Source organism: Colletotrichum acutatum, assembly GCF_030867785.1.
Source record: "Colletotrichum acutatum strain CBS 112980 chromosome Unknown BDZ83scaffold_51, whole genome shotgun sequence".
Classification (NCBI taxonomy): domain Eukaryota; kingdom Fungi; phylum Ascomycota; class Sordariomycetes; order Glomerellales; family Glomerellaceae; genus Colletotrichum; species Colletotrichum acutatum.
The window spans coordinates 230,730-258,232 of record NW_026849045.1 but is presented as its reverse complement, the minus strand read 5'-3'; the positions used below and the strand labels follow the sequence as shown (position 1 = coordinate 258,232).

The 27,503-nt window shown below is 50.9% G+C and overlaps 11 protein-coding genes across 11 annotated transcripts; 5 read left to right on the top strand and 6 right to left on the bottom strand.

The window, feature by feature from the left end:
* Positions 1-1,964: 1,964 nt before the first annotated feature.
* On the top strand, positions 1,965-3,550 carry BDZ83DRAFT_719923 (uncharacterized protein; the record flags this gene model as incomplete). The annotated part of the gene is made up of 3 exons (XM_060512225.1): positions 1,965-1,993; positions 2,052-2,572; positions 2,655-3,550. 3 exons carry the CDS (start codon positions 1,965-1,967, stop codon positions 3,548-3,550), a joined length of 1,446 nt encoding a protein of 481 aa, XP_060364585.1.
* A 967-nt stretch (positions 3,551-4,517) lies between these two features.
* On the bottom strand, positions 4,518-5,666 carry BDZ83DRAFT_578592 (NAD dependent epimerase/dehydratase; the record flags this gene model as incomplete). Its single annotated transcript, XM_060505144.1, has 1 exon — positions 4,518-5,666. The coding sequence occupies one exon, from the start codon at positions 5,664-5,666 to the stop codon at positions 4,518-4,520; it is 1,149 nt and encodes a 382-aa protein (XP_060364584.1).
* Positions 5,667-6,434: 768 nt separating this feature from the next.
* On the bottom strand, positions 6,435-7,333 carry BDZ83DRAFT_792800 (Chloroperoxidase; the record flags this gene model as incomplete). Its single annotated transcript, XM_060515767.1, has 3 exons — positions 7,207-7,333; positions 6,623-7,144; positions 6,435-6,565 (listed from the first exon to the last, which is right to left on the bottom strand). Exons 1-3 carry the CDS (start codon positions 7,298-7,300, stop codon positions 6,435-6,437), a joined length of 747 nt encoding a protein of 248 aa, XP_060364583.1. The 5' UTR covers positions 7,301-7,333.
* Positions 7,334-9,804: 2,471 nt separating this feature from the next.
* On the top strand, positions 9,805-10,167 carry BDZ83DRAFT_539292 (ankyrin repeat-containing domain protein; the record flags this gene model as incomplete). Its single annotated transcript, XM_060503385.1, has 1 exon — positions 9,805-10,167. A coding segment is annotated over one exon (363 nt), but the record flags the coding sequence as incomplete, so codon positions are not given.
* Positions 10,168-11,874: 1,707 nt separating this feature from the next.
* Positions 11,875-12,740, top strand: BDZ83DRAFT_578542 (cutinase-domain-containing protein; the record flags this gene model as incomplete). Its single annotated transcript, XM_060505138.1, has 3 exons — positions 11,875-12,075; positions 12,192-12,403; positions 12,470-12,740. 3 exons carry the CDS (start codon positions 11,875-11,877, stop codon positions 12,738-12,740), a joined length of 684 nt encoding a protein of 227 aa, XP_060364581.1.
* Positions 12,741-12,863: 123 nt separating this feature from the next.
* On the bottom strand, positions 12,864-15,351 carry BDZ83DRAFT_351465 (uncharacterized protein). The gene is made up of 2 exons (XM_060502530.1): positions 14,838-15,351; positions 12,864-14,781 (listed from the first exon to the last, which is right to left on the bottom strand). The coding sequence occupies exons 1-2, from the start codon at positions 15,060-15,062 to the stop codon at positions 13,177-13,179; spliced, it is 1,830 nt and encodes a 609-aa protein (XP_060364580.1). The 5' UTR covers positions 15,063-15,351; the 3' UTR covers positions 12,864-13,176.
* A 1,274-nt stretch (positions 15,352-16,625) lies between these two features.
* On the top strand, positions 16,626-18,320 carry BDZ83DRAFT_622940 (uncharacterized protein). The gene is made up of 3 exons (XM_060508349.1): positions 16,626-17,014; positions 17,078-17,516; positions 17,575-18,320. The coding sequence occupies exons 1-3, from the start codon at positions 16,807-16,809 to the stop codon at positions 18,035-18,037; spliced, it is 1,110 nt and encodes a 369-aa protein (XP_060364579.1). The 5' UTR covers positions 16,626-16,806; the 3' UTR covers positions 18,038-18,320.
* Positions 18,321-18,447: 127 nt separating this feature from the next.
* On the top strand, positions 18,448-21,445 carry BDZ83DRAFT_351405 (uncharacterized protein). The gene is made up of 10 exons (XM_060502528.1): positions 18,448-18,627; positions 18,698-18,732; positions 18,804-18,858; positions 18,943-19,225; positions 19,280-19,295; positions 19,382-19,597; positions 19,661-20,127; positions 20,186-20,673; positions 20,726-21,077; positions 21,156-21,445. Exons 1-10 carry the CDS (start codon positions 18,599-18,601, stop codon positions 21,384-21,386), a joined length of 2,172 nt encoding a protein of 723 aa, XP_060364578.1. The 5' UTR covers positions 18,448-18,598; the 3' UTR covers positions 21,387-21,445.
* A 58-nt stretch (positions 21,446-21,503) lies between these two features.
* On the bottom strand, positions 21,504-21,932 carry BDZ83DRAFT_578514 (glyoxalase family protein; the record flags this gene model as incomplete). Its single annotated transcript, XM_060505130.1, has 1 exon — positions 21,504-21,932. The coding sequence occupies one exon, from the start codon at positions 21,930-21,932 to the stop codon at positions 21,504-21,506; it is 429 nt and encodes a 142-aa protein (XP_060364577.1).
* Positions 21,933-22,951: 1,019 nt separating this feature from the next.
* BDZ83DRAFT_672165 (uncharacterized protein) lies at positions 22,952-24,216 on the bottom strand (the record flags this gene model as incomplete). The annotated part of the gene is made up of 3 exons (XM_060511128.1): positions 22,952-23,546; positions 23,596-23,791; positions 23,861-24,216. 3 exons carry the CDS (start codon positions 24,214-24,216, stop codon positions 23,112-23,114), a joined length of 987 nt encoding a protein of 328 aa, XP_060364576.1. The 3' UTR covers positions 22,952-23,111.
* A 2,467-nt stretch (positions 24,217-26,683) lies between these two features.
* On the bottom strand, positions 26,684-27,419 carry BDZ83DRAFT_622935 (uncharacterized protein). Its single transcript, XM_060508348.1, has one exon. The coding sequence runs from the start codon at positions 27,324-27,326 to the stop codon at positions 26,991-26,993; it is 336 nt and encodes a 111-aa protein (XP_060364575.1). The 5' UTR covers positions 27,327-27,419; the 3' UTR covers positions 26,684-26,990.
* Positions 27,420-27,503: the final 84 nt, after the last annotated feature.

Below are 27,503 nucleotides of genomic sequence, written 5' to 3'. Positions count from 1 at the left end.
TAATGCGCGTTTGCGTTGTGCAGCGGAAACCCCACGAATTGCACAGCGGGTGGCGCTGTTTGAGAACGCGCAAACGAACAAGATCGACAAACGGCAGAAAGAATGAATTATCCTTCTCGATCATCAACAATTGGAGTTCAATCGCAAGGTGTCAACGAAAAGCAAGCGGACATCGGAAGGTTTGACAATAGTAGAGCAGAGTTCTAGGGGGTGAGTTCGTTCGAACTACATTGAACGGGGTAGCCAATGGTCTGTGGAATTTCGGTTGATCAAAGCCTGGTTTGAGCTTTCGCCCCAGCTTCGAGGGCAGCTCTCTCCTTCAGTCCTTTGTGCATTGGCGCGTCAATTTGTCAAATAAACTTGGCGTTTGCAGGTTGGTCTTCTTGGCTGGAAGAGTTCGACCTTGCCATCATCCTCCCTGGGCAGGAACTTAGGTTCCCCGATCTGGTCTCCGCGCCCTCAAGTCCAACCAGCACACCCTGGATACGTGACTCGCTAACAATCGAAATGCGGAGGGTTTTCTTCCACTCTTCCAGTCTGAAAGACCTCAAATGGACCTGAAGTAGTAGGCTTGCGAGATTGATTGGCGGACCTTGAGGGCGAAAGGGGCCGTTTGACGTGCAATCCCCCGTCACCAAGAAAAGCTCAATCCGGGACGGCCGATCTGATCTTTCAGGCGCTGGCGGCCACGGCGTGGGCGGGGACGAAAGACATTCTGAAACGATGCGGTTCTCACCTTTGGCGAAGGAACCATGTCGGTGTTGAATGTTGACTAAACATCACCCCTGGTCACGTCGAAGACGACAGTCTCTGAGAGACTGAAGAGAGGAGAACTGAGCCTCCCTCCAGCCTCAATCGGGGAGGAGGACAATGGGAGACTAAGAGGAATCGAGGAAGTGGTCCCGGCCGGGCCGCCCACATCGGCTTCGAAGCCGCTGGAGACTTTGAGAGGAAGCTGGCGAATCGGGGGCCGGAAAGACGGCAGACAGCGGGACGTCTTGGCGGGAGAGACGGGGACCGGGCCCCCCTAGAACCCTGAGCCCTTGGCTGAGGAATGCGAGAAATGGTAGGGTAGCGTAGCTGCGTGGCACGCAAGTGGCTTGAGGTTGTAAGGAGAGCAAGGGGAAGGGCGGAGGGTTTGTCGCACGAAGTTGTTTTCGGACCTCTTGGCAGGCAAGTCTGAAACTGAGAAACATCGGCGCCAGTGTTCCATTACTCGCCTCTTCTTGCCTCGTGCTGTCCCCTCGGTTGCACTTGTCCGCATTGTTCGTCTCTTGGCGACAGGCAAGAGTTGGAAAGGTTGCGGGCAACTCCTCCAGTCTCCTCCGCCAAGTAACCTCAACCCACACGGAGAGGAGCAGAGGAAAGGCAGACAATCCCAACTTCGCGCAGACAGACTGCCCCAATGCCCCCCAAAGCCAGGGATAGCACAGTGAATGGGTGGTGTGGGTGTTCGCAGCAACAGCGCTTCCTGACGCAATGACATGGACAAGACAGCGGCTGCACGGGCTCTAGACAGGCCCAGAGGAGCTGGCAACGTTGCAAGGGTGGATGGAAAAGACGAGACCAAAAAGTAAAGACGTCCCTGTTTCTTCCTTTTCGAAGCCCTCTTGGAGGTTTTTCTGTACGTTTACCCTTCACGTCGTTCGGCAACCAACTACTCTGGGAACGTCACTCTTCCCCCCTCCTTTCGATACAAGGCCAAGATGACTTGAAGCTTCTTTCTCGAATTCGCAAGTTTCTCTTCGTCGCCTTCTTCACCTTCTCTACCTTCTCTTCGCGGGCAGTGCCCTTTTCTTTTCCATTCGATCTCCCTCTCAGCTGCGCTGCTTCATCAAATCTGTGTCTCGACGACCTAGTTTCATACCTTTGTGACTTTTCCCTCGACCGTAGACTCGGATTTATTAGCACTTGATCAACAATCAACAACTCAACCTAACTGTTTACTCATTACCAAACTCAAAATGGTCTCTCCCATGGGCACTCTGAGGAGGTAGGTTGTTAATTCTGAAAGCACGAATAAGTAATAGCGAGACTAAGTAACCGCATAGGCGCGCTATTCGCCGCCCGAGATACATCAGAGACGATCTGCAGATTGAGGTCCGCGATGACAAGGGCGAAATCTCATCCGACGACGAAGATTCTCCCTCGCCCAAGAGCACCACGTTCCCACCCGGCGCGAGACCAACGGCGCCCCCTCCGCCACCAGCGGTTGGAGTGGCTCCGCCTGCCGTTCTCAACCCCGCCAACCCGACGGATACGGAGAGCAGCACATCGAGCGATTCCCCGTCGCCCACGTCCACTGAATTCCCGAGACCGACTGAGCCTCCGCGCGGCCCGCAACGTGGAGAGACCGGAGCTACTCCATTTTCTTCCTCCATCAGCACTACTACTGAATCATCAAGCTCGACCAAGACTCTGCCCACTGCTATCCCGAACAGCCGCAGCACCACCAGCTTCGATTCGCAGCCGACAGGGGGTACGACCAGGGGAGGCAATGAGACGGGCCTAGGAAACGACAGGTCCGATGACATAGGATGGACGCCGACTGCCATCGCGTTTGGGACTATTGGTATATCATCTCACTACTCATCACTGCCATCGAGGGTCGATGCCACGTCTTGATGGAACACCTAATCTAACCATGCTCATAGCCATCGCTGCCCTCTTCCTCGTCATCGGCGTCGGCATCTGGTGGTGCCTCCGCTACCGAAAGCGTCGCCAAGCCCGCCACCTCTACGAACGAAGCATCTCGCCCGACAATCATCAATACTGGGATCCCTCGTCAACCTTCTCACCTCCCACCATGCCTGCCGCCCGTCCATCCCGCCGCTCACCCTCAAGCATCTTTGCCGAACTCATGGGCCACGCCTACGCCGCAGAGAATGGCAGTGCAGGAAACGGAACGTACGGTAACGACCGCAACTCGCTTACACCCCAAGGCTACCTCGACGAGAAGAGATACGATCCGGCCCGCCAGCTCCCGATCCTCGAGCCCGCGCCCGTCGCCCAGCCCAATGTCCGGAACTCTATCGCCAGCTGGATTCGTCGCCACCACCCGCTCAAGTTGAACCCCATGTCCGGCCGAAGCAGCATGTATTCCACCCGCAGCGGCTTCGGTGCCAGCACGAACAACGTCAACGCCCCGCCGGTCCCGAACGTGCCAGACGCCTACCGCAGCACCGATCAAGTGCAACAATCCGGTCTTACTCCTCCGCCTCAGCAGCGCTATGCGCCGTCTAGCCAATATGACACCGGAAGCCCTTCGACCGACTACAACACCAACTCCCTCCTGTCTCTGTACCAAACTCAACCACCCCAGCAACCCGGTCAACAGCAAGCCCCGGCAGCTCCGTGGCTTCAGGACCCACCGCCAGTCGTCTTCGGCGAGCGCGGCGTCTCCATGGCTCCGACTGAAGCGACCGAAAGCACCTGGCGAAGCTGGGGCGGCGGTGTGAACAACCCGCCTCAGCACCAGCAACAAGCGCCGCCCGAGACCCCGCGCAAGGGCTTGATCGAGAAGTGTATCAAGTTTGGAGGTCTGAAATAATTGGGATTGTACAAAAGAGCAAAAAGAACCTGGGTTGCTGCGGCTAGTTACTTACACCCCCACGCCTGCAATACCGCAAAAGCCGATACCATAGTGTCAAATACCTGTTTCGAGTGTGCATATTGAGCGAACATACCAAAACGTACATACAAAATTGAGATTCCACGAGATCTGATGAGACTCGTTGACAATAACCTGACTCCCCAGGAACATCGTTCTCTTCGGTAGTAACACCAGCTGGCCTGCCTTGGATGTCATGAGACTACCATGATGCAGCCACCACGGGCGTGTCACTGCCGATTGTCAATGAAGCAACCAATCAACAGAATGTTGAATATGTGTCAGACGATGATCGTCACTATCACGGTCATCTAGCTGGCTGAAATCGATCGCTCGAAAGAAGAGTCAGGCTCTTACCGAAAATATGGCCTTTGGCACCCAGCGCCTCTCACTCCCGCCGCTACTTCACCTTGAGCTCTAGTAACCATCGTGAAGCCACAATCAACTCCGCAAGCAACTGCACAAGCGTCTGCTTCCTCAAGTGCTGTCTTGTCTCTCTATTCGTAGGTCTCGAATGTCATCATCCACTGCGATCGGACAAGCCGCTCGAATCAATACTAACCACCCGGTTTTCGAAGTCGCCGAGAATTGCAGAAACGTGTAAACAACGATGGCGAATGCACTACTCTTGCAGGTGTGGCTACTATGAGACGGAATGGCAGACAATCGAGTGCAGCAGGACACGACTTCACATCAACACCACCTACACAGGTGACGCCGGGATCTGCATGGCGTGCGATGAAGATCCAGCTTGAGCAACGTTGCGATTGCATGTACTATGGCACCTCACAATCGATTTTGTCGCTCTATTGTCGTTTTGCCTGGAGATCAGACGTGAACTCCAGTGATTCATATCCGCTAGAGCCGAATACTTCAGCAGGTGTTTTAAGAAATCCTCATAGTCACCTCACTTCGTGCCAGCGATGCAGTTCCCCATCGTATACGGCCTCTGCCCATTCAAGGCAGCCCTCAACTCCGTCTCAAAGTCTTTGCACCAAGCTTCCTCCCCATATATCGGCTTCCACCCCAACTGCTCCCTTGCCACAGTCCCCTTTGTTTTGCGATGCCCAGCATATCCAGTTTCGGTAACATCCTTATTCCCAGCACACGTCTCCGCCGCCTCCTCAAGGCTAACATTCCTTACAATCTTCTCCCGCGGCCCGCCTTTCTTGGGAAGATTCCCGGTGGCAAAAGCGATGTCAAGACACTTTCGCGGGATATCGATCGTCAACGTCCTCCCCACGGTCGGGAACATGATTCCCTTCTTGCCCTTGGGAACATTGACCCCACCACGATCGATGATGTCTAGAACACAGAGAACGTAGAGGTCCGCGAGGTCGGAGACGTGAACGTAGTCGATACAGCCCGTCTCATCACCCAACGTCAATCCGCAGCCGTTTTTGAGAACGTAGCCCGTCATTATGGGGATCATCAGGCCCGCCTTGTTGAAGAGCCCCGCGCCGGGCCCGAAGATGCAAGGCGACTGGATGCTGACTGCGTTGACGCCGAGTTCCTCCCCGGCTCGGAGCACGGCCAGCTCTGCGGTTCGTTGCGGATACGGATCTTTTACGTCTTCGGCTTCTTCGAACTCATATACCTTCTCGGCAAAGGCGTCTTCATATTCGGCATCTGGCCTATTTACTCCAGTCAAAGGCTTGTCGGCGATATTGGAAGCGCCGGACGTGTGAATGATCCAGACCGGTCGTCCTCCGTTCCGGTCCTTGCGTTTAGCGAGACCGTGAACGAAGGCCTCTGCCGAGGGCGGGTGGAAACCTGAGCCTGCGTTGATTATGATGTCATGCTCAGAGGCAAGAGCTGTCAGGGCCAAGGTGTCGTCGTAAGAGGCAATGGACACAGGCTTCACAAGTGAACCGTATGAATCTGTGAGCTTTTTTACGCGGTCTGGTGTGCCGCGGACTGGTACCGTAATCGGAGAGGAAGAGGTGATGATGGAGGTGAGGGAAGGGTGTTTGAGGAGGTAGTGGAGCACGGAACCGCCAACATAGCCGGTTGCGCCGCTTAGAAGGATCTTTGGTGGTGGGTTCGAAGCTGTCATGATAGATAGATCGATGAGAAGCCGGTTGTGATCCAACAGTTTCAGAACAGATGAGTTCGCTGGGTTATCTAGAGGCCAGAGCAAGAATTCGACCTTCATATAGACAACCACACCAGCTTCGAAGATGACCACAGTCGAGGAGACCCTCTGCGGAGGGGTCCTCATTATCCCCCAACATTGCAGACAGCCAGAGACGCTCCCAGAAAGTTAAACCCACGAAACCAACAGAACCCTCGATTCTCAGCCCGCTGAAGAATCCACGGACCCTAGACGGCATCGATCAATCACCGTCAAGGGACCACCGGACCGGACTCCGCGCTCCGCTCGCGCGACCCAACTTTACATGCTTCTGTGTCATTGCAGTACGTCTTTCTCCACTTCCAAGGCTAGGACTTGCTGATTTAAGGAAGGTGTGATGCATGAACGTTGTTGGTGAACCAACAGGCTGAGCTGCACCAACAATCACTTGGGGTTTTGCATGGCCAACGCCCCGTGCCAGAAGCATTTCGGCCATCAATTTGGTAAGCTCTCCGCTTGATGTTGTAAGATCCTGAGCCCGAGGTTTGTGGAATACTAACTCTCGTTTTGATTCGCCGAAGCTGGTTCAAGGTTTAGCATGGCCTAGAGTTTGAGCCTGATTCTACTAGGTAAGTGTTCGATCACAAATCGGGCCTCGCATCGGGAACTTTGTCAACATGACGTCCATTCCAGCTAGTTGATGGCTTGATTATAATTCTTTCATTTACCCCCGCAGTATGAAGCGGCCTCTTATAGGCCAATCTTTGCTGCAAGATAGTGAACCGCAACCTTCGTAGTAAGGGCCAGAATGCCGGTGGCAGGGATCTTGTCGTCATCCGAACGCCTCTGCCAGCCAAGCTCGAATGGCAGTCTCTCGTTCTCTGTGAGAGTCGACGTTAGCTTTCTTGGCGGTTTCGGCGACAAAAGTTGGAACTTACCAAAGAAGTACTCAACCCAGGCTCTGTTGGCATTTCCATCGTCATAGTCCCCAAAGAGGCCAAGATACATGGCCGTTTGCCCCAACGAGTTTGTGTATCCGTCAAGCGGCAGCTTATACTCTGGGTTAATCTTCTCCGCGCTCTTCTGTCTTGCGACAAGTGCCTTGGCGGCATCACTGATGGAGATTATTTCTGAAGGCCAGTAGGACTTGGTCTCGTCGAATATTGTCTGGTTAAAAGACCAGTTGTCGCCAAAGTAGATGTCTGCACGACTCAGCGACGCGTCGTGCTCAATGAGATCGTGCTTGTTCAAGTCGTTGAGGTGGAAGGTGTCTTTGTTTCCGGTCGACGATGCCTCGAGGGCTTTGTTCCCCTGTAGGCGGAAGAAGAGTTTTGCGTCCTCGCGGAGATTGAGTCCGGCGTGCATGCCTTCGATGAGTGCGTCGACAGAGATGTTTTGGCCGTTTCTGGGGAGGTAGTCGTGGTTTGCGAGACTGTTTAGGAGGGGGCACGGGGCGCGGCCTAAAGATATCGAGGTTAGTCGCGATGCCATCTACAAACCAATGGCAGAGTCCTCCACTCACGATCGTTAGATCCTGGTGTCTGCCACGCATGTTCAGCATCTTGACACAGAGCCGAGGTTGTGAAAAGGGCGAAAGATAAAAGAGTGACGCGCATCTTGGCTGGGCAAAATCAACAACACGAACAAACGAACGACTGGTAGTTGGATATGAAAGAACCGATTAGACAAAGTGATCTGCAGGAATCAGCAGCAAATGGGCATCCAGATTCTAGATATGCTTCTGCCTTGATCGGCGGAAAGACCGATCTTGACCGGGGGACATGTCCAAATCAGGAAAGAGACACGGGCCACCCCGGGCTCCCCGATGGCCGGCCCCACGGCCAAGGACCGAATTGCGATGCCGGTGGATCGGGACCCCGTATTCTGGAAATTACTTCAACTTAAATTGAGTGCAACATCAGGCAGGCAGCCACACACGGAGTCCGAATTACTCATCTTTTTGACTCGTGATGATCCACCACCTTCTGCTTTCAGTATATATATGCACCTTTATATATGCGGTTGGGGACGAATCCGGACTCTTGAGGATGCCGCTCTGCCCTTGTGGCCTGTTTAACCCATTCTTGATGCCGTCTATCTACCGAAAGTCCGTCCAGCGCCGTTTACGTTAGCCCATTTTAGCTACAATAAAACAAATTGTTGCATTTCATACATGTGAAAAGCATCATCACTGGTCGCATAGTTGTTCTTGTGATGAATCAAACCTGTACCTCAAACCTGTACCTCAAAGCCATGCACACAAAGCTTTACGGCTTGATAGTCTGAGGGCTTGATCCTAGCACATGGCCAAGTATGCGACGTAGCCTACTTTCTTCACGCTGTTACACTGATCTTGCACTACTATGTAAGTCTGCCCAGCTGCGTCCCAGAGCCCTACTATTGCGACCAAATGGCCGTATCCATGGCCAAACACGCCAGCCCCCGCCCTTGAGGGGTAAATCCTCGATCTCTACAACTTCATGCCCCTTCTGTGCCAACGAAGCCATTTTCAGAACTTGGCATCGCAATGTCAGATCTTCTCTCTATCGCAGGCAGCATCGCCGGTATAGTCCAACTATCCGCATCCGTCTTCCAGCAGATCTTCAAGTTCATCAAAGATGCCAAAGGGGCTGAAAAGACCGTCAAAGATTTTGCTGACCAAACAAAAGAATTTTCCTGGCGTTCTGCAGAACCTTGCCCTACTTGCGTCGTCACTCGAGCAAGAGACCTCTATCTCGGCGTTCAAGGCACACCATCTCCACGCTTGTTGGCAAACTCTACTCGCTGTTGAGAAACGTCTAGACAAGCCGTTGTCCGGATTCAACGAAGGAAGTCGACGGCAAGCAGTGTAGCGCAGCCTAAAATGGCCTTTCTCCGCCGATGACACCCAGGGGCTGCTTGCACAAATTGAAGGTCATCGAAGAACTATTTCCCTGGCCCTGTCCACGGACACTCTCGAGAGTATGTTTGAAGTGTTTGGAAAAGCAAGACAGCATCATTGGAAGCACCAGTTCATTAAATCAGAAGGTGGAGCGCCTAACTGCCATCCAGACTAGAATCGAGTGTGATGAAAAGCGTCAAAAGATAGGCGGCTATTTCATGAAGGTCAATGCTCAGGTCAACCTACAAACGTCGAGTCGACTACGCCAACCACTGACCGGACTATGGCTCACAGAGAGTAATCCTACTTTTTTGAAGTGGGCTGACCTCCCGCGCTCCGGTCTCTGGTTGAGTAAAATCCCCGGGGCTGGAAAGACCATTCTATCCGGCATAGCCATCGAGAAGATCCTACAAAAAAGCAGCCAGTCTGTTGCTGTGGCATTCTTCTGTTGTGATTACAAGAACACTGACAGCCAGAAGCTTCTCAACATATTAAGTACGACAGCCATCCAATAAGCACAGCAAAACCACAAGGCCTTCAGAATTCTCGAGGAATACTATGGAGGATTGGAATCGGCAAGTGGTCTTCATGCAGAGCCTGAGCCAAAGGAACTGCTTGGTCTGATAACGATTATCCACTCGGTGTACGAGAAGGTCTTTATTGTTGTCGATGGGCTTGACGAATGTGAGGGCGACGCAGCGGATGTAGCTGAGGCTCTCAAACTTCTTTTGCAGACATCTTTGTCCGCTAGCATTGCTGTGTTCAGCCGGGATGAGCAGGAAGTTCGAGACGAATTTGCAGATGAATTCGCTCGTATTAAGATAGCAGCACATACGGAAGACCTCGAGATCTACATCCGTGCCGAGACTAGACATGGACTTAATGGACTTAGCACTCAAGGAGTCTCTTGCTCAGAAAATATAGTGCACGGAAGAAGAACTCAGTCCATTCCACGTCGCAGCTTTAAGATCAAATCCCGACGTCATGTAGCTTGTAATCGAACACTTGAAGGAGAGTCTATCTATTATTTGTGTAAGAGTAACCTTTCATTGCATGTATATTCTCGTTTACCGCACTACTGTTATTGGTGTTCAAAGCGACATCTACTTCATTACTAATGAAGTGTGCAGCTCGATGGTTCAATCTCATAAAGTTAACTTTGCACCTGCGATACCGATGTTGAAAGTGTCGTCCACTATGATGAACTTCTTAAGCACAGGTTCTGCAGGGGTTGAGGACCACTGGCCGAAGCAAGATGAATTCCGAGGCAGTCCTCTTCACTACGCCGTCATATCAAAGTGTGAAGCATCGCTTCTCCTACTTCTTTCACATGGCGCTGATCCGAACTCAATGGATGAGCGCCCAAGATCACCGTTAATAATAGCGGCGCAATACAACCTGACACCTATTGCTCAACTTCTGGTGGAGTCCAGTGCAGGCTTAGCCAGCTCGGATTGCGTACAGACGACAGCTCTTATGTGCGCAGCAGCAGAGGGAAATATGGGGATGATTCGAATTCTGGACCAAAGCAACTTGGTGTTATCGAAGACAGATCATAGTGGATACACAGCTCTTCATCACGCTGTGAATGGTCAGGATACCGCGGCTCGCATTTTCAAATACTTTCTTGGAAGAGGACTGGACCCAGTTTGCAAGAATTTCAATCCAACGAGAAGGGCAGCAATCTATGCTTTGAAAGTGGCATGGATAACAAGACTCTGGTTACGTACATCCTTAACCCCGACTTTCTTACTAGCATCGAAAGCCTTGACGTTCATAATCCTCTCTCGAGCGCTGTTGGGGACAATGATCATAGTCTTCTCCATAGACTTTGGCGAACTTTTGAGAAATACTGCCAAACTCAGGAATATCTCAATACACAGACGGAATATGACTACAGCCCTCTGCGCAGTGCAGCAATGGATGCCGACAAAGATACCTGCATCCGAAGACTACTGGACTACAAAGCCGACCCAAACAAAGAAGGTTGTCAACAAGGAAGCCCCTTGTTGGCTGCTCGCACATTAGGAGGTTAGGGACTGTCAAGATGCTTATTCGTGGCGGCGCTGTAGTGACCTATACCAATGCGAAAGGGACATATCGGAACGCCTTCACAACTGCGGCACCCCATCCTCACATTCAAGGTTGACTTCTTGTTGGCATATCTCAGGATCAACAAAGATTGTGTGCTGATTCATTCTGGAAGCGCTGCGATCCAAAATTCAGGCATTGGAGTGGAGTCTTGAAAGCTGAGTGGAAGCTAGTAGGCACAAACAAGCAGCTCAGAGACGCGCCTATGCTTGCTCATCTCATCTCAACAAATGTCACCGCCTCAAAAGATGGGCCAATGGACGAGTATGGGTTCGGTGAGTTACACCAGGATGCCACTGAAAAGGTTTCCACTGCGATGATTATGGGTCAGGATATTGTCTCTCCATAGTCATATCCTACCTTATGTCATGACTATCTGCTTTTTGGGTATCGTTTTTTAGATATGGATTGATGCCATGCCTGGCGCCGATATCAAAGACTGTTGATCAGCGCGGTGTTGGCCACTAATCAGGAATTAATACCAACGTCATCGCAGGCAGCGTCCACTCCCGAACTTAAATCGAATGTCGCAATCCATGCTATGTTAATAGTTATCTGAGAAAGGTCTCGACTCAGGAAGTCCTCTCTATGCGGTTATGATCGCTCATTGAACAAACCGAAAGTCCGTTGCAAGGGTGACCCTTCATCCCTGTCGACGTCAGAGATTCGAATGTAGTAACAGGCTCATTGCACTCACATACTGATGCAGAACAGTTTGTGATGTCAATCATCTCGTGAAATCGCTGTCTTTTCGTAATTTCTGGCAACACGCCGGCCTTCTGATGATACAATACACCTTTCCAGGCGGTCCGGGTAATGCTACCTAATGTATGGTGGTAATATGACGTGTCGACGGAAGCACAGTTGACATGATCTGAAGACACTGGCACCCTCCCATCGGCCTCATGATGCGTGGGCGTCATAAACCAGGTTTGAAGCCTCAATCGGTGTATGTCCCCATGCCGAGACATGAGATATCAAATTCGGCTTCATGGCCGAAAGTACTTACTGATCCTCCAGATCTACCGATGAGGGTGACATGCCTACTGATTTCAGATATAAACCCAGGCCTTCATGGCTAACCACCATCAATATACAAGCCAAAACGGCACCGCAAACATAACTTGCTCTACACTACAGCACACTCCAGCCATTTTTTCTTTGTACCTACATACAATACACGAAATTTTACACCCGCTATCATTAAAATATCACAAGATGAAGACTCAGATTACCATCTTGACTTTGATTGCCACCGCAATCTGTAGTCCAATTCTCCTAGTCCACCGCGCCCAGGTCGATACCGCAGTTCAACTCCAGAGCCGCCAGACCGGAACAATGGCAAAAGAATACACTCAAGGAGGCTGCCGTGATGTCATCTTCATCTTCGCCCGGGGGTCTACGGAAGTCGGAAACATGGTAAGTCCCCGCCGCGCTTCGGAGTCCCATATCCGGATCAGCCTAGGCCGTATTCGCGATGTGAATGAGGGGGAAGACGCACATACACATCAGATGACTGACGTCAAAATGTCCAGGGCTCAACCGTTGGACCTCCGACTTCAGACGGTCTGAAGAAAAAGTACGGCGACAACAAGGTGGCCACAGAAGGAGTTGATTACGCCGCTGGCCTTACGACCAACTTCCTCCCCGGAGGAGCTGATCCCGTCGGTGTCGATGAGATGAAGCGGCTTTTGACCGATGCTGCCAATAAGTGTGGCAAGTCCAAGATCGTGGCTGGAGGTTATAGGTATGCATGTTGCTGTGCGTCAATGCAATATCAACGACTTGCGACTGACATCGGAATCTTCTATAGTCAAGGAGCTGCCACTGCACATCGCGCAATTGAAAAACTCCCTGATTCAGCTAAGGGCAAAATTCTGGGAGTCGTCACCTATGGCGATACCCAAAATCAGCAGGACAAGGGCCAGATCCCCAACTTTCCCAAAGACAAACTGAAACTCATATGCAACGAAGGCGATAAGGTGTGCACTGGCACTCTCGAGATCACGCCCGCTCACCTTGACTATGAACGCCATGTTCCCGAGGCAGTTGACTTTTTGACCGAAAAGATCGGCAATCTTTGACATTTACCACAACTTGCACACCAGATGCTGTTTGGCCCGGTACCATTTGGTGTATGTATTGATTTAGAGAACATCACGGAGGACCACAAAACAAGCGAGGATGGCGCTGGGATAGCTGGAACTGCTGAATCATGTTCTGATATTGTAGATAGAGTTGAACGCAATTAAAGCATCTTGCCAAACTTGATCATTTCTCTACTGAGGCCATTCAAGAATCAAACTCACAGTCAATATGTTTGATGAGGCTCAAGCGTGACGACAGCAGCATGTGAGACGCTCGTCCAGTCTCTCATACGACTGCCTAGTTATCCAATCTAACAGTACATGTATTATGTACCTTGTCCTAAGTAAGGTACGTACTACAATATTGAAATTGTCTGAATAAGATTGCGACGATTTGTGACAGTAGCTCGTCCCCAATTCTTCCGCCCCTCCCTTACTCCCGGGCTCTTGCAGTCATCATATCTTCTTTAATGATGTCAGCGGCCCTTTCGGCAACCGCATAAACAGTGCTCTGGATGTTACCCAAGGGCTCAATCGGGAAGACACTAGCATCGACAATGCGAAGATTCTTCGCCCCATAGAGCCTCAGTCGCTCGTCAACAACGCCACCATCCTCCCGTGGCATCATGGCACAACTGCCCGAAACATGGAACACCGAAATCTGTCTTTGACGCACAATCTCTTTGGCAGTCTCCAAGTCGTCACCCTTCAACTCGGGCAAGCGTTTCCCTCCAGGCTTGAGTAGCGAGCTGAAAGGTTCAGTGCCCACGATTCGCTCGACAAACTGGACGTTGTGGGCCAGAAGCTCCAGGTCGAGGGGATTTGAGTTGTATTTCGGATCCCACGTGGGCAACACTTTGTAATCGGGGCTGGTAATGTGGACCGTTCCCCGAGAAAACGGATGGTTCAAGACCGTCATAACAGTGATGTAGTTCTCCGGCTTGGAAGGCAAGATGTACTCGGCCATGTTGGCTGGATGATCATTAATCGTGATTTGAGATGGGAAAAGCAGGTATTCGCTGCTTGGCTCGTCCGATGTCTCGATGAGAGAGCGCACAAGCTTGCCAGTCGGTGAGCTCGCATGAATTTCATGTGTAGCCAGCAGAGATTTCTTTGCGTCTTCTGACAACGGCCCGTTGTTGTCGGCGAGAGGCGTGTAAGCAGCGCTGATTGTGCTTTGGCCCAGCGGACCCTCGCGCGTGGCCATGTACTGGCCGACAACGGCGTTGAGAATGTTTCCGTCTCGGAGAACATCCGCTGACGGCACTCCTTGATTGACCTCAAAGCTTTGACAGACAATTGGGTGATCCTGCAAGTTCTCTCCAACATTGGAATTGTCAATCACCACAGGAATGCCATGGCTCTCGAGCAAGTCTCTCCCACCAACGCCAGACAGCTCCAATAGCTGAGGTGTTTGGAGAGTTCCTGCAGCAAGGATCACTTCCCCTTTCGACTCAATTATCTTCTCCTCGCCGGTCTTGCTGACAATGAGAACGCCAGTCGCAGAAACACCGCCACCGGCAGTATCAAAGATGACTTTCTTGACCTGTGTCTCCGTCAAGACTACCAAGTTAGGCCGTGCAGCCACTTCCGGTGTGTAGTAAGCGCTCGCCGCAAAGCTCCTTGTCTTGTTCTCCGGATCAATGCTGCAAGGGTTCTGAAAAGCCCCATGAGCCTTCCCACTCCGAGGATCACCAGTCACGCCGAGGCCAAGCTTGTCGAATGTGCTCATCCATGCAGCGTTCATGGTGCTGTAGCCTTCGCCAAACGAGACCTGAATTGGGCCTTTTCCGCTCAAAGTCTCATCGTGATAGTCCAGCCCAACCATGTCCTTTGCGGACTGGGGAGGAGGATGATCGGTGCCAAACTTGCGGAAATAAGGCGCGAGCTCGTCGAAACTCCAGCCGGCGTTGCCAAGCGCACCCCAGGCATCTAGAACTCCCCTTGATGGATACAGCATCAACATGAAGTTCAATGCAGAGCTGCCTCCAAGCATTTTGCCTCGTGCTTGGTTGATTCTTCGGTTGTTCAAACCAGGCTAGCAAAAGTAAGCGGAAGTATAATTGCAGTTGGCTGGTAAAAGAGTTGGCTCACCTGAGGAACTGAGGTGAAGTTCCAGTCATATTCATCCTTTCCATAGACGCCTGCCACTAAGCCAGGCGTCAGGACCAAAGGGTCTGAGCTCTTATCGGCACCAGCTTCAACAACGAGGACACGAGTGCTGATATCTTCGCTGAGCCGAGAAGCCACAACTAGACCTGCTGTCCCACCACCTACAACAATGTAGTCAAAAGAGGAATCGAGATCTTGGAAAGACATGGTATTTTTTCTGAGTTTTTGGCGACCGTGTTCAAGATCACAAAATGAGGAAAGATTGTAACTTCAGCGTCCACAAGGGAGTTTTCTTGTCTCGACTGACGTGACTTCGTCTGGGGTCCAAAACCAGGATGAATGGCTATTGACATCCCACAGTAAGCAATTAGGAACATATCCAGCCAACTGCATGAACCTAGCCTCTACTGGTAGAATAGCCCGCAATATCCTGGTCAGAATCCACTATCGCAGTCTTTGGTTGCATTCGTTGGTCCTTTAGGAGGGAGTACCAACACAGCCAGACCAAAGTTCATCACGCTTTCTTTATTTCCGGGCGAATAGCTCATGGGTTCTGAGCGATATTATTCCAAGAAGGCACAGCACTTCGGTGTTATATCTACTCGTAGACCGAAAGCGAGTTTCACTTTGCAAAGCGTCAACAACGGAAGTCGTGTCTATTCATAGACATAGGCTTGAATAAGTGGATATTGAGATGCATGTATCTCGCCTATTCTCCAAGTCTGTAGCCTTCCGCAAGTCCACATTTGTATTCGCACTTTGACAAGGTCGAACTGGAGATTCTGTCACAAGTGTAGTTCCGCGGATTCAGGCACCTCTGACTTTAGGTCATGGAGGAATCCAAGACGCATCCTTATCCCGAGTGCGCATTGCCTCGCAGATTTCATCTTGCTGACCATGAGCTTGTTAATGAAACCAGAAAGGGATGGTGTCACGCGCAAACCCAGGAAAGTCCATCTAACGGTTGGAGCTAGGGACGGCACCACGGATCTCGTCCCGCGGCAAAACTCCCCGCGCCGCACTCATTTGAAACATACGGATCGGCGCAGAACTTTTGTGTGGATGGCGCAAGCCTGTGGAGCACTGCAGGGGATTTGCTGCAGGCTTTCCAAAAGCTGCAACGCTAGCAACATCTATCGTACCATGCGTGCTATGCCAACAGTCCCAACCAACGATTACCGTGGCGCAGAGGGGGACTCTTGAAGAATGCGTGCATTGGACTTAGTCCGCACTGAAGCTGTTATGAAGAAGACAGGCAGTTGTCGCTGGATTGATTGGCTTATTCTTATCCTCCCGCTGGCAAGCGCCTGTGAGCTTGAACATTGTGCAGAAGCAGCTGGGCTGTTTTCCTGTGGTTGGTGTTAATGAAGTGTCAAGTCACGCTAGCTGCAGTAGTCGGCTTCGTTAAACTTTGAATAGTCGCAAGGAAACGCCAAATTTCTGGCATCACCTCTCACTGTCAAGGCCTAGACTCTCTAGACTGCAGTGACAAAGTTCAACCCGTTCCGTCTTGCGGTCTCCAACGGCTGCATTATTTCGGTCAGCTTGGCATAGTCGCTGAAGACTCTGGCTAGCCTGAGCCTAGCGTGAACGTAAGATCAGCGGATGTTGGGCAGCTGTGCCGCATACGAGCATGGCAATTTCCGCTTGCTGTGATGCGGAGGTCCTCGTTCCCGTACTAGGTCGCCTCACAGTGACAGGTCCAACACCAGTGGTCGGCCGGCAGGATGAAAACGAGCAGGGGCTCTAGCGAGCTCCAAACCTCCGTGTCTAGCATGTTCAACAGCAGAATATCTTCAGAATCCAAAAATGGGATGATGCGTTGGTTTCTTTACGTTGTTTTGGATCCTGTCCAAATTCGAATGATCGCGCTCGACAATCTTTCCTTCAGTCTCTTTGATGCGAGATGTAGACAGCACCTTCTGGGTAGTTCTCGCCACTGCCCACTATCATGGCGCTCCATGCTGTCGACTTTCCAACCTTGCCGGTAGTCAAGGGTCATCTTCTCGTGAACTGCATATTGGTACTCTTCGCAGTTCTCATAGTCACGCTTCGTTTCTTCGCTCGCTTCTCTTCGGGGGCTAAGCTGTGGTGGGATGATCTCCTCATTCTCCTTGCAGTGCCTCAGGGCATCGGGATGTTGGTAATCCAAGGCTTGTGTAAGTACCCGGCCCCAGAGCGGAGAACATAGTTCTGAATGAACCTGACGAACCTGCAATCAGGGTCGCCTATGGGTATCGGTTACCCGATCACAGACACCCTTCCAAATATCGTCATCATCCTCAAACTTCTAGTTGCCTACGAGTTCATATTCGCGACCTGTATCAGTACAATCAAACTCAGCGTCATGTTTTTCTATCTTCGGGTCTTTGTCAACCCAGGACTCCGGACCGCGACAAAATTCGCCATGGCTTTTGTCATGGTCTGGACAACGGCCAACATCCTACAGGTCTTCTTGATTTGCCATCCATTCGAGGCAACATATAATCCAGCTGTCACGGGCAAGTGTGGAAACCAGATAGCATCGTTCATCGCCATCGGTGCTTTCAATGTCATTACCGACATCATGATTTTGACATTGCCAATATCGACTGTCTGGGCACTCAAGATGAGTACGCCGGCCAAACTTGGTATCATCGCCGTCTTCTCAACAGGCTTGATGTATGGCTGCCCTTGTGCCCCTCCCTTTCGGCTGTAGACTGACAAAAAGGCGAAACAGAGTGAGCATAGTTGCCATTATCCGCATCGTTAGCCTCACCAACCTCGATCTCCAGAACTTGACCGAAACAATGATATGGGCCGATTTTTGGTCGACCGTGGAGCCGAATTTGGGTATCATATGTGTTAGCATGCCGATGCTGGGATCACTGTACTCGCGGTGCACAGCTCGGCGGGGTGCTTCAAAGCTCGACGGACCTTCGGATGCCAGCGGCTACAACAATTCAAATAAGTTGAGACGATCGCATCCAAGCGCACCTGATACTATCGCTTTGGCCACCATATATTCCCCAGAGAACGATGTACACTATAAGTCAGAGGTTGCTTCGTTCGGGCGTAACGGAAAGAACGAAGATAGTGGGGATGACTTCGAGTCACGCCTGACCCCTGAGCAAGAGCTTTTGGGCAGAGATAAAGTGGTACAGGTAGAAACGCAGTGGACTGTGTCTCGCCAAGAGGCTTGATGCGTTTATTTACGAAGAGATCCAAGACTTTCATTTGTAATGAAAATGACTTTTCGATCCGATCGCTGTCGGCTTAATTGTAACTGAGTAAGGCAGTTAAGGTGGCCAAGTGCGAGACTACATATAACAATGCCAAAGCTCGCATATTACACTTGGACAATTGATGACGGTTTTCAGAACTTGTGGACTGAACACATGGCATTATATTAAATGCTCCCCTTTAAGCTTCTTTGAAAAACCTTCATGAGGTAAACAGAAATAAACTACAATTAGGTAGCATGGCGTCACTCGGCGCCGCCTCTTATAACATCCCGAAGCCTCGGCAATCGCTACCCAATTAGGAAAACCGGACCCGACGCCGACTAGCACGGGCCGTGTCTGCGTGGCCGTTCGACTCGTCTTTGCCATGACGTCTCGCGACGGCCCCGAGATTTTACAAATTTTCGGCTTCCTTCTTTCTACTTTCGTCTGCTTTCGGAAATCCAGCCCATATTGGACAGCGACTTTACCGAGTATGCCTAGTAACGCCTCGAGTTCTAGAACCCACAAGTCGTGCGATGCATGCACGTCGCGCAAAGTTCGATGTCCAGGTAAGCGTGCTTGATGTTGCGTCGACATGTGCAGATATCTTAATGGAAGGGTGGCTAATTACCAAATCAGGCCCAGGGTCATCTGGAACTTGTACCAATTGCACGGTAAGATTTAGCAACTGACGGCATAATTCTCGCGCCCTCTTTCGACTCCTGTAATGACAGAATTTCCGCAGAGAAGGAAGAGCGAGTGCGTTTTCGGCGTGAGGAAACTGGCCCGCAGGCCAAACAGTACGTACTTTTTTGTTGCCATGTCCAAGGCAAAATCGATTTTATGTCTTCGGGGCTCTTGAGGATTCGTTAACAATCTTACGGACGATTAGTCCAAAGACAATTTTTCCCTACGAGCCGGTCTTCCGGCACGCCTGATGAGATACAACAAGGGTGCACCGTATCGGTTTTAGACTTCGCAACACTGCCAACACCAGCATCCAAGTCACCGGATCCGACAATCTCGGAGAAATCATCCACTCCCGATCCAAACGCCCGACGGCCCGCTCCGCACCGGATTCCGGAACTCTACGTGGATCGAGTACTCGATAGAGCCCGTAAAGCTCCGAGATCAGCCAGGCCTGCCGAAGCCTCCAACTACGTCAAAGTAAGCCCATGTTGAATGCCCCCACTTTCTTGGACGTCTGCTCACTCCCCAAAGGGTTATGGTATTTTTGGTAAGTGTGATGTACTCTGAGGGGAAATTCCATGTCCCGCCCTATCATCTCACATATCCAATGACGCCCTAACCAGTAAGTCATAGGCGGCACAAAGAATTTGACCTTCTTTTCTGAAGGGAGATTGAAATCCCTCGCACAATGCCTCGGTCATGAGAAAGTCCATGATCTAGTCGGGCGAATTGCAAGAGCTGTTGAGGAACGCGGAAGGTTCGTCAAACTACGTGCTTGTAGTTTGAATCGTCAACCAGAGCGCCCGGCCTGCCTTGACGATAAAGCTCTTCTCGCAAGGTATGTCAGATGTGAGTAACATGTTTCTCCCACTCTTCTGGACTGCGCTTTGCAATGGGGCTTATCATAAGTAGTATATTTTGAACAAGTACACCCTCGGTTCCCGTTCCTTGACCGCGACGCATTCGAGAGGACTGCTTTTAGTCAAGATCAGCCTCACTCTGCGCCCAAAAGCAAGTCATGGATATGTCTCTATCACTCCGTTCTTGCTCTTGGTTGTCAATACGACGGTGGTGGGTCTTTTGAGCCAGGGGAAGGTGATGCATGGAAGTTCTTCTCCATCGCTCTAGCCAACTTTGCCGATTTGATTATGCTACCGGACACTCTTACAACTTTCCAAGCTGTGGTAGCAATGATGATATACTCGCTTGGTATTGCCGGGATTGTGCTAGAGCATGTTCTCATGTCAGAAGCTGCCCGGCGAGCACAGAACCTCGCCGACGCCAAGTTTGTCGGAGGAGCAGCAGACGCATTCCGGCGGACCTTTTGGGTGTTTTACTCTCTGGAAAAGATCAATAGCTTCCATCATGGTAGATCGTCTGTAAGATCAATCCCTTGATTGACTAGTTTTGTCTCTCATGACTGACATCCCCGAAAAGGCAATCATGGACTGCGATATATCCTGCTCCGTTCCGTCCACACCCGAATCCTTCTTCTCTGGCGGCTTCGACTGGTTTCTATGTTTCGTCAGCCATGCGCGTCTGCTATCACGGGCAAACACGTCGCTTTTCTCTGTTGGCGTATCCGACAATCCCGGAGAGTACCACCTAGACATCATCGACCAGCTTCTGGACGAGCTCGAAGATTGGAGAAACTCACTACCGGATAACGGCTTCAGGCCAGGTGGCTGGGTCAAACCTCACTCAATCGTCGAAGACCAAGAGCGTACAGTTGCTCTAGTCACTCACTTTCTTTACTACAGTTTCCTCTTGACGATTTCTCGAATGGCTTTGAGGTACTTGCCAGTGTCAGAAAACTCTCCAGACTGTTCTCGTCGAGATGAGACTCTGAACACCGTAGAGCATAGTGCTCGTTCTTTGCTAGAACTGATCTCGATAATAGACATGTCGCCCTACACACCCATGTGGTAAGTCACGCTTCCGATCCCAGTGTGCTTTGACTCACATTGATCGTCACAGGATGATGGCAACAATCCCCATCATGGCCTTTTTTGTCTTATTCGATCTCGTCATTCACAATCCTCGGCAAATTCATACAGCAACCAACCTGGCGTTGCTTGACGTTGTAAAGAGCCACTGCAGCCGAATGGAAATGATCTCGAACGGTGCGATACCAGGATCCATGGTCGGCGAGTTTGCACAGATCGCTCGAAGTTTTGTAAACGAGGTCAACGGACGGAGTCCAACCGGCCTGACGCCACATGCGCCTTCTGAAGCATTCCAGGCACTCTCTAAGCAGCCTCAATGGTCATTGCCCCAGCAAACTGATTATGACGTCAATTCAACGGAAATTCACACGGACTTCTCGACCGTAAGTAAACCTATCACTGGCCACCGTCAGCGAGCGGTACTTCACAGGGGTGCTGTAGCATTAACGGAGATATTACAGATGAACTTGGCCTCTAACTCGACTATGACGGGACGTATGGATATTGAAGCACCTGCGGTTGTCCCCAGTCCGCTCATCGGAACTGACGTGATGAATCTCTTCGAAGGCTGGCTTCCCGACCTGGATCCCATGTTCTTCCACACTATGAGCGCTCAGAACAACATGGACCAATCGACCTCTCAGCATGAATTCCCGATTTCCTCGGATCCGTTATATGGACATCCCTCTTGACGTATGATGTTATTGTACGCAATAAGCTCGCGTTACGTGGTACATCCCGCAAAATATCAAGATTCAATTACAATATCCAGTCAGGCAGCCTAAATCGACGTGCATAACATTGTGAAATCAGTCGGTCCCTGGATTTCCCCCCTCGAGGAACTTGAAGAATGTCAGACGATTGCCATCGTTATCCTTAATGGTAAATTGACGGTAACCCCAAGGCGTATCTCGGATTGCTTCGACAACTTCGACTTTTCCCTTGGCCATCAAAAGGTCGTGGAACTGGTCCAGACCTGCCGTGCCCAAGGCGATCATTACTCCTCCAGGGTGGAACTCGTTTGGTTCGCACAGAAAGAAGTAGATGTTGGCAGCAGCCTTGTTTCCTGTGAAGACGGAGCAAAAGTAAAGCGGAGAGTCATCGTCGTTCTCGGGCTTGGTTCCGCCCAGGGTGAACCCCAGCTCGCTCGTATAGAAGTCGACTGTGGCAGCGATATCCCGCGAGCTAAGCGACGGGATTATCTTCCAAGCCGACGCGATACCCTCGCCTTCGGCCATTTACGTGAATTCGGTGTTTGGCGCGTAACCTTTTGCCCAATCCCCGACGGGATAATTACATGCGTTAATGTTGTCACTTCGTGGTATTCGAGACTGGGGTCTGCCTGATCGCACGGATCAACGCAGCTTCTCCCTCCTTCTTTATGCACTCCGCGTTAGGGCAGTTGGGGCAGCGCAAGTATATCAGATGGTTTGGGTGAACGGACACCGAGGGCCGATCGATGACTGATGTCTATAGCTATGTCGCCGTGGTCGCCTAGAGAATATGGTGTATTGAGAGAGCGGTGAAGAAAATTCTAAACCGGACCACCGGCTCTACATGAGAGAAGTTTCAGACGAATCGGTTGCGGTGGGTGGGATGGACAACGTCATGGTCACACTCCAGTCCAAGCCCATCCACGTGAGAGAGACACATCTTTTTTCTTTCTTCTTCTTCTTCTTGGCCTTTCTCTTTCAGCCACCTCCTTGGGTATTTCCCCTCTTTTTCATCCGAGACTTTGCTCCATCGGCTCCGTCAGCAAGCCAAGATAGTAACTCTAATTCATTGGCTAAACGTGGCCTAGCTCGGGATGCTTCCGTGTTTTCGTAGACTAGATGTAGTTGAGGAAGGACCAGGTAGACCGAACTCAAAATGCACAAGTCGCTCGGCACTGCTGACTGGCCCGTCATCGGAAGTGACCCGCGTGAGGGGCAGCTCAAACTAAACTCGTTTGTTCCTGGATTAGCAAACTCTTATGCCGTCCGAGTCAACAACGTCGGTGATAGGTGGCTCGGCGCCGGCGCGCGCGGGGTTTCCAAGAGTTCGAAAATAGCGGATTCTCGCCAAGAGTCGCAGGCCAAAAAGCTTCATTGCATCGCATTAGCAATAAGGTATCGATCTCCTTCAAGCCTTTGTTGCTTTATATTTAGACGGTTGGTGGGAGCTCTACCTCTGATAAACAGGAGCAGTAAGATTATGTTTGCAGCGGATAATAGCACGACTTATAGAGTGTTTCAAAACATAACATTTCATAAATCAACCCGTGTATACATGGTTGGGTATTAACTAAGAACTAGAAGGTTCGTAGATTCATTACTGCGTTCATCATTGCGCACTTGAGAACTGTAATCGTCGCCGCAAAATTGCAGCTGAAGCAGCTAAGAAAAACAACATCGCTTCAATACATACGTGTCGCCTCTTTATATAATTTCATATCTGCGCAGAACAGCAAGTACCAGTGGCGGAATGCCACGGAGATCGTTCTCATCGGGGCCAAGTCTGGAAAAGTCATCATTCCCCCTGAGGGCTTCTTGAGCAGCGATGTTTGCTTCGGGTGTATCAGCGGCACTGATATCCGCAAAGGCAGCTTCCGCGTTGGGAAAGTTGGTGACCGGAATAGCCGCAGCTTCAGCTTCGGTGACAGGACCCGCAAGAGCCTTGTTTCTGTCGCCAACGCCAAGGGCTCTTGCTACACCGGCAAGAAGATCCGTGAGCACGGGCACGGCCTTGGATGGGATCTTGATCTTCCCAGCACGACCATCGTACTCGTCGATGGCTGCTGTGAAGTTTCCTTGGATTTGGTCGCTGATCTGGGTAGCGATGGGTTGGAAAGTCGGATCAAGAGCTTTGGTGAACTAGGCAAGAGTTAGGCAGGCACTCCTCTGGGGCACTCCTCTAGATCACAGAAGACATTTGACTTACTGCACCACCCAAATCTCCGGCCTTGTCCTTTTGAATGACCACAGAGTCGCGAATAAGGCTCCTCACGTCCAAGATCCTAAAGCCAGCCTTGTCAAACTCTGGGCGCTTACCCTGGACCTCAGTCAACAGGTTATTGATCTCCGGCTGGAGGCTAAGGAACTGTGTGCCGATCTGAGTGCTGCAAGGGACAGGGTTAGCACAGACATTCCGATCTCCCATCGGAAAATTTCAAGAAACGGCGACTTACGATTCGTTTGCCGGCAGGGTGTTGGTGGCCTCTGCGGACTTTGTGCTGACATCGATGGTACTTCCAAGGGTAACAATCGCCTCGTTTACTTTCAGCAGACCCACCAAGCCTTTGAGTGAGCCTCCCTCAAAGGGGACAACTGTATCATTGGCTTCGGCAACCCTCTTTCGAAGATCTGCGATTTGGTTTTGGAGGGCTGCAGCTCCTCCCCTGACGGGTTGTTTGTCACCTTTGCCTCCCTTCCCTTTGTCTTTGTCTCTGCCACCGCGGCCTTTTGCTTCTGTTATCGGCATGGCCATCTGGGCACTAGCCACGCCAAGGCAGAGAAGGAATGATAGGAGAACGTAAAGCCTCATCCTGATAGGCGATTTGGGATAAGTCGAAGAGTAAACGAATGGGGCAAAGTTGCTGAGAAGATGATGGTATACACCCGTGATAGGTAATTGTCTGCTTTAGGACTTCTGGCTCGGGCATGCCGGAGAAGATCGTGGGATGAGCCATCACGTAAATACTCAGAATGGGACTTTCACGAGCCGTGACGCCGAGGCAAATTCAGCTACAATGTGAATGGCTCTTAATAGTCGAACAGGGCTAAGGGTAGATGAGGTAACGGCTAGCCTGGCCCCAAATTGACCAAAGAGCCGAAATCCATAGAATCGGCGACTTTGTGACGGGCCATCGCGCCGGCAGGAATCCCAAATCTCTGGGCAGCAGCAAGGGTCGAGCATGATGCCACGCGGGGTTCAGTCTGTAACCACAAAATTTCTCATCGAATCCATGCCCTTGAATCTATACAAGCATATAAGTTGGGGGCCCCGTGGGGAACTATGGGCTCCCCGCGAACTGGTGCTGAGGCCCCCTTATGAAACACGGTTGGGTGTGAGGCTCTGGACACCATCTTACATGTTTGACCAATCAGACACCTGATGTTTCTGAGTAGACTCGCAACTTATACTTTTAAAGTCGTCACCTACAGGGGAAGACTTCGTCAACCTACCTGCTGATCCTATGGTCCATATAACATACGGGTGCCTTAACAACAAGAGCCGCGAATAAATGTCTCGCACCTTCCCTCGGGGTGGACGGGGGCTTTACTACCCATGTCACCCTCCATTCTTGAATGAAGAGGGTGGCCACTGGTGGGATGTGATGAAATAGGGATGTCGCTTTCGCTATGCAACGTTCGTGAAGTCCTGGGTGCACCCTCCATCTCCCCTTTCAACTTACGTCACCATATAGAGAGACTGCCACCAGACGATGGGTAGATTCTGCCATGCATCGGCTGAAAGAGGGGGATCTATTAGTCTTTCATTGTCTAGACCGCCGCCAAGGTTTCCTGCCCGTGATTTCGCGCAATTGGAGTTCATGGGCTCGATCAAATAAGGGATAAGTGGGAGAAAGCATCCATTGTCGGGCTTTTTTGACTGCCCATCACATCCACCTCCTCGGGTTCGGTGAAGTCATTGAGCCGTTGCCCGGAGGCCTTTGGACCCTTGGCTCACGCTGGCCATCCGATGCAATGACTGTAAGAACAGATGATGATCATGGTCTATGAAATCACTCTCGCCTATCGCATCTCACGTTCCTTCTCCTTTTACAAAACTTTGAGACACCGCTACCGGAGTTCATCTGCTGAGCTTAGATGGTGGGCTACTAGGGCCCTCTGACGGCTCGGAATTGAAAACCACACAGATGCTATGATCTTAGTCGGAGCTCAAGATCTGAGTGATCTCATGGCGGTCATCTTCGATAGGGTTGCCGGTAGATACGACACCGACGCTAACAAGCAGCCTCTCTTGCCTACATGCACTGCGTTGTATGATCAAAAGTACGGTCGACAGAAACTATCATTTCTTGCATCCTCAAAGCTGACAGGTTGATATGTAATTCTCGTGATGTCCTAATCAGGCATCTGCGGGAGATTTCAATGACTCTCCTACCCATTTGAGTTCAGTTCTGCAAACCTAGGCGGTTCTAATCTGATCACGCGATTCGTGCCCCGCACCATGGTTTGATCGGAGGTTGGGGGACAGCGGGAGGGAAATAGAAGAGAACGAGGGGAGAAAAAGCAAGTAGCCGCTGCGAAAGTCTAGACCAGCACGCAAGCAGCTCTTTGAAGTGGAGAACTACCCGTCTTAGAATTCCGGTGACCCAACACGGGAACGCAGAACTTCGGGCAAGGAAGGGTACCCCTAGGCAAGCGATGCTAAACACCGAGACGGCGTCCGAGAAACGCGAAGGAGGTCGGGTCCGGTGAGAACCTTCTAGTTAGACGAACAATAAGCTTAGGTATGTGCTCAAGCTAAGCCTTACAACCAAGAGGAATTAGCGTCTACTCAACAGACTAATGTAAGGGTAAAGGGCAAACAGAATAGCCCCCGCGTTCTCGTAAACGTACAAAGCTGAAACAATTCTACCGTCGATCAATCTTACTTGAGGCTCTGAGAATGATTCGGCACAGGGCAAGAGTGCTCTGTGCTCCCATCCACATTCGAACCAGCTTGGACTTGGGAACGCGGTTTCGGACAATACTGTCCCGTTGAAGTTATTTATGTCAAAAACGAAGTAATCAAGTAGGCTGACAAAATCCAGCTGAAGTCGCTCTGACATCACCACGAGAAAGGATGGAATCATCTAAGGAGATAGTACAGAGATTGCGAGTCTCTTTTGCTAGATGATGATATGAGTACTCTCTCTCGAATCACCATTCGTTCATTCGGACGAATGATGCGATTGATCCAACTTTTTGAGAAGTACATAATTCAAAGTAGCAATCAGCCCTCCAGTAGGCGGACAGATTTGCTGCCAAGTGATGTGAATAGTGGCCGTCAGGATGGGGTGGATAAGTTGCAACGACACATTCCTCAGTACATCATAGACATGACAGCGAAGAACTCTGAGAAAATGAAATTGTGTTGGATGCAGTTCAGTTCATGATTGATACCCAACCCGCTTCATCTACATAGCATTTGTATCTGGCTAGCTCACTTGGGTAGGAACGCCCCATTCTGCTGACGGAACATTTCCTTCTGCCACGTACTCCTGATTTCTAATCAGGTCTCGGGTTTTTGAGGGTCGACAAAATGTGTCCTGGCAAGCTTTCCTTTATGAGCTATCATGCCAGTATCGTTTAGGAGAATAGGTACCCGAGACGCAGACGTTTTCCTGCCATCCTCTCGAATCGTTCTTCTCGAGCTTCAAAGCCTTGTCCACATCCTCGTTCCAGACACGCTCTACAGGTGTAAGACGGGTCAACAGCAATGCCAATCAGGAGAGCCCGGGGCCTCGGATGAAGGTTGTGCAGGATGACAGCAAGGTTGTGAGGGCTATAGCGGTACTCTTCCACCTCGGTGAGGTCCATACAAGAAGCGACGTAATAAAGCGTGTTCCCGAAAATTGGCGGAATGACGCTGATTCCACGCCGATGTTCAAGGCCGATGACTACCACGGGAATATCTTGTTTCATGACGGAGTCAAGGTAAGCTCTCAGCTACGATATAGATCACCACAGACGACAAAGCACATAGGTATGTGCAGTGAAGACATATCGCAAGGCATGGACTACAGGTCTGGCTTCTCTTAACTATCTTTCGGAGCTTGGTACCTTATTTTATATGACATCATTCGATACAAGATGTCTCAG

Excerpts from the sequence above, each read along its gene's own strand:
- BDZ83DRAFT_351465 (XM_060502530.1), bottom strand. The coding sequence starts at position 15,062 with ATGTCTTTCCAAGATCTCGATTCCTCTTTTGACTACATTGTTGTAGGT. Across the intron at positions 14,782-14,837 it reads ACTTCACCTCAGTTCCTCAG|CCTGGTTTGAACAACCGAAG; the intron begins GTGAGCCAACTC and ends TACTTTTGCTAG.
- BDZ83DRAFT_351405 (XM_060502528.1), top strand. The coding sequence starts at position 18,599 with ATGCACGTCGCGCAAAGTTCGATGTCCAG. Across the intron at positions 19,598-19,660 it reads TCTCGCAAGGTATGTCAGAT|TATATTTTGAACAAGTACAC; the intron begins GTGAGTAACATG and ends TATCATAAGTAG. Across the intron at positions 21,078-21,155 it reads TTCACACGGACTTCTCGACC|ATGAACTTGGCCTCTAACTC; the intron begins GTAAGTAAACCT and ends GAGATATTACAG.
- BDZ83DRAFT_622940 (XM_060508349.1), top strand. The coding sequence starts at position 16,807 with ATGGCGCTCCATGCTGTCGACTTTCCAACCTTGCCGGTAGTCAAGGGT. Across the intron at positions 17,015-17,077 it reads GTTGGTAATCCAAGGCTTGT|GGTCGCCTATGGGTATCGGT; the intron begins GTAAGTACCCGG and ends ACCTGCAATCAG. Across the intron at positions 17,517-17,574 it reads GTCTTCTCAACAGGCTTGAT|AGTGAGCATAGTTGCCATTA; the intron begins GTATGGCTGCCC and ends AAGGCGAAACAG.
- BDZ83DRAFT_622935 (XM_060508348.1), bottom strand. The coding sequence starts at position 27,326 with ATGAAACAAGATATTCCCGTGGTAGTCATCGGCCTTGAACATCGGCGT.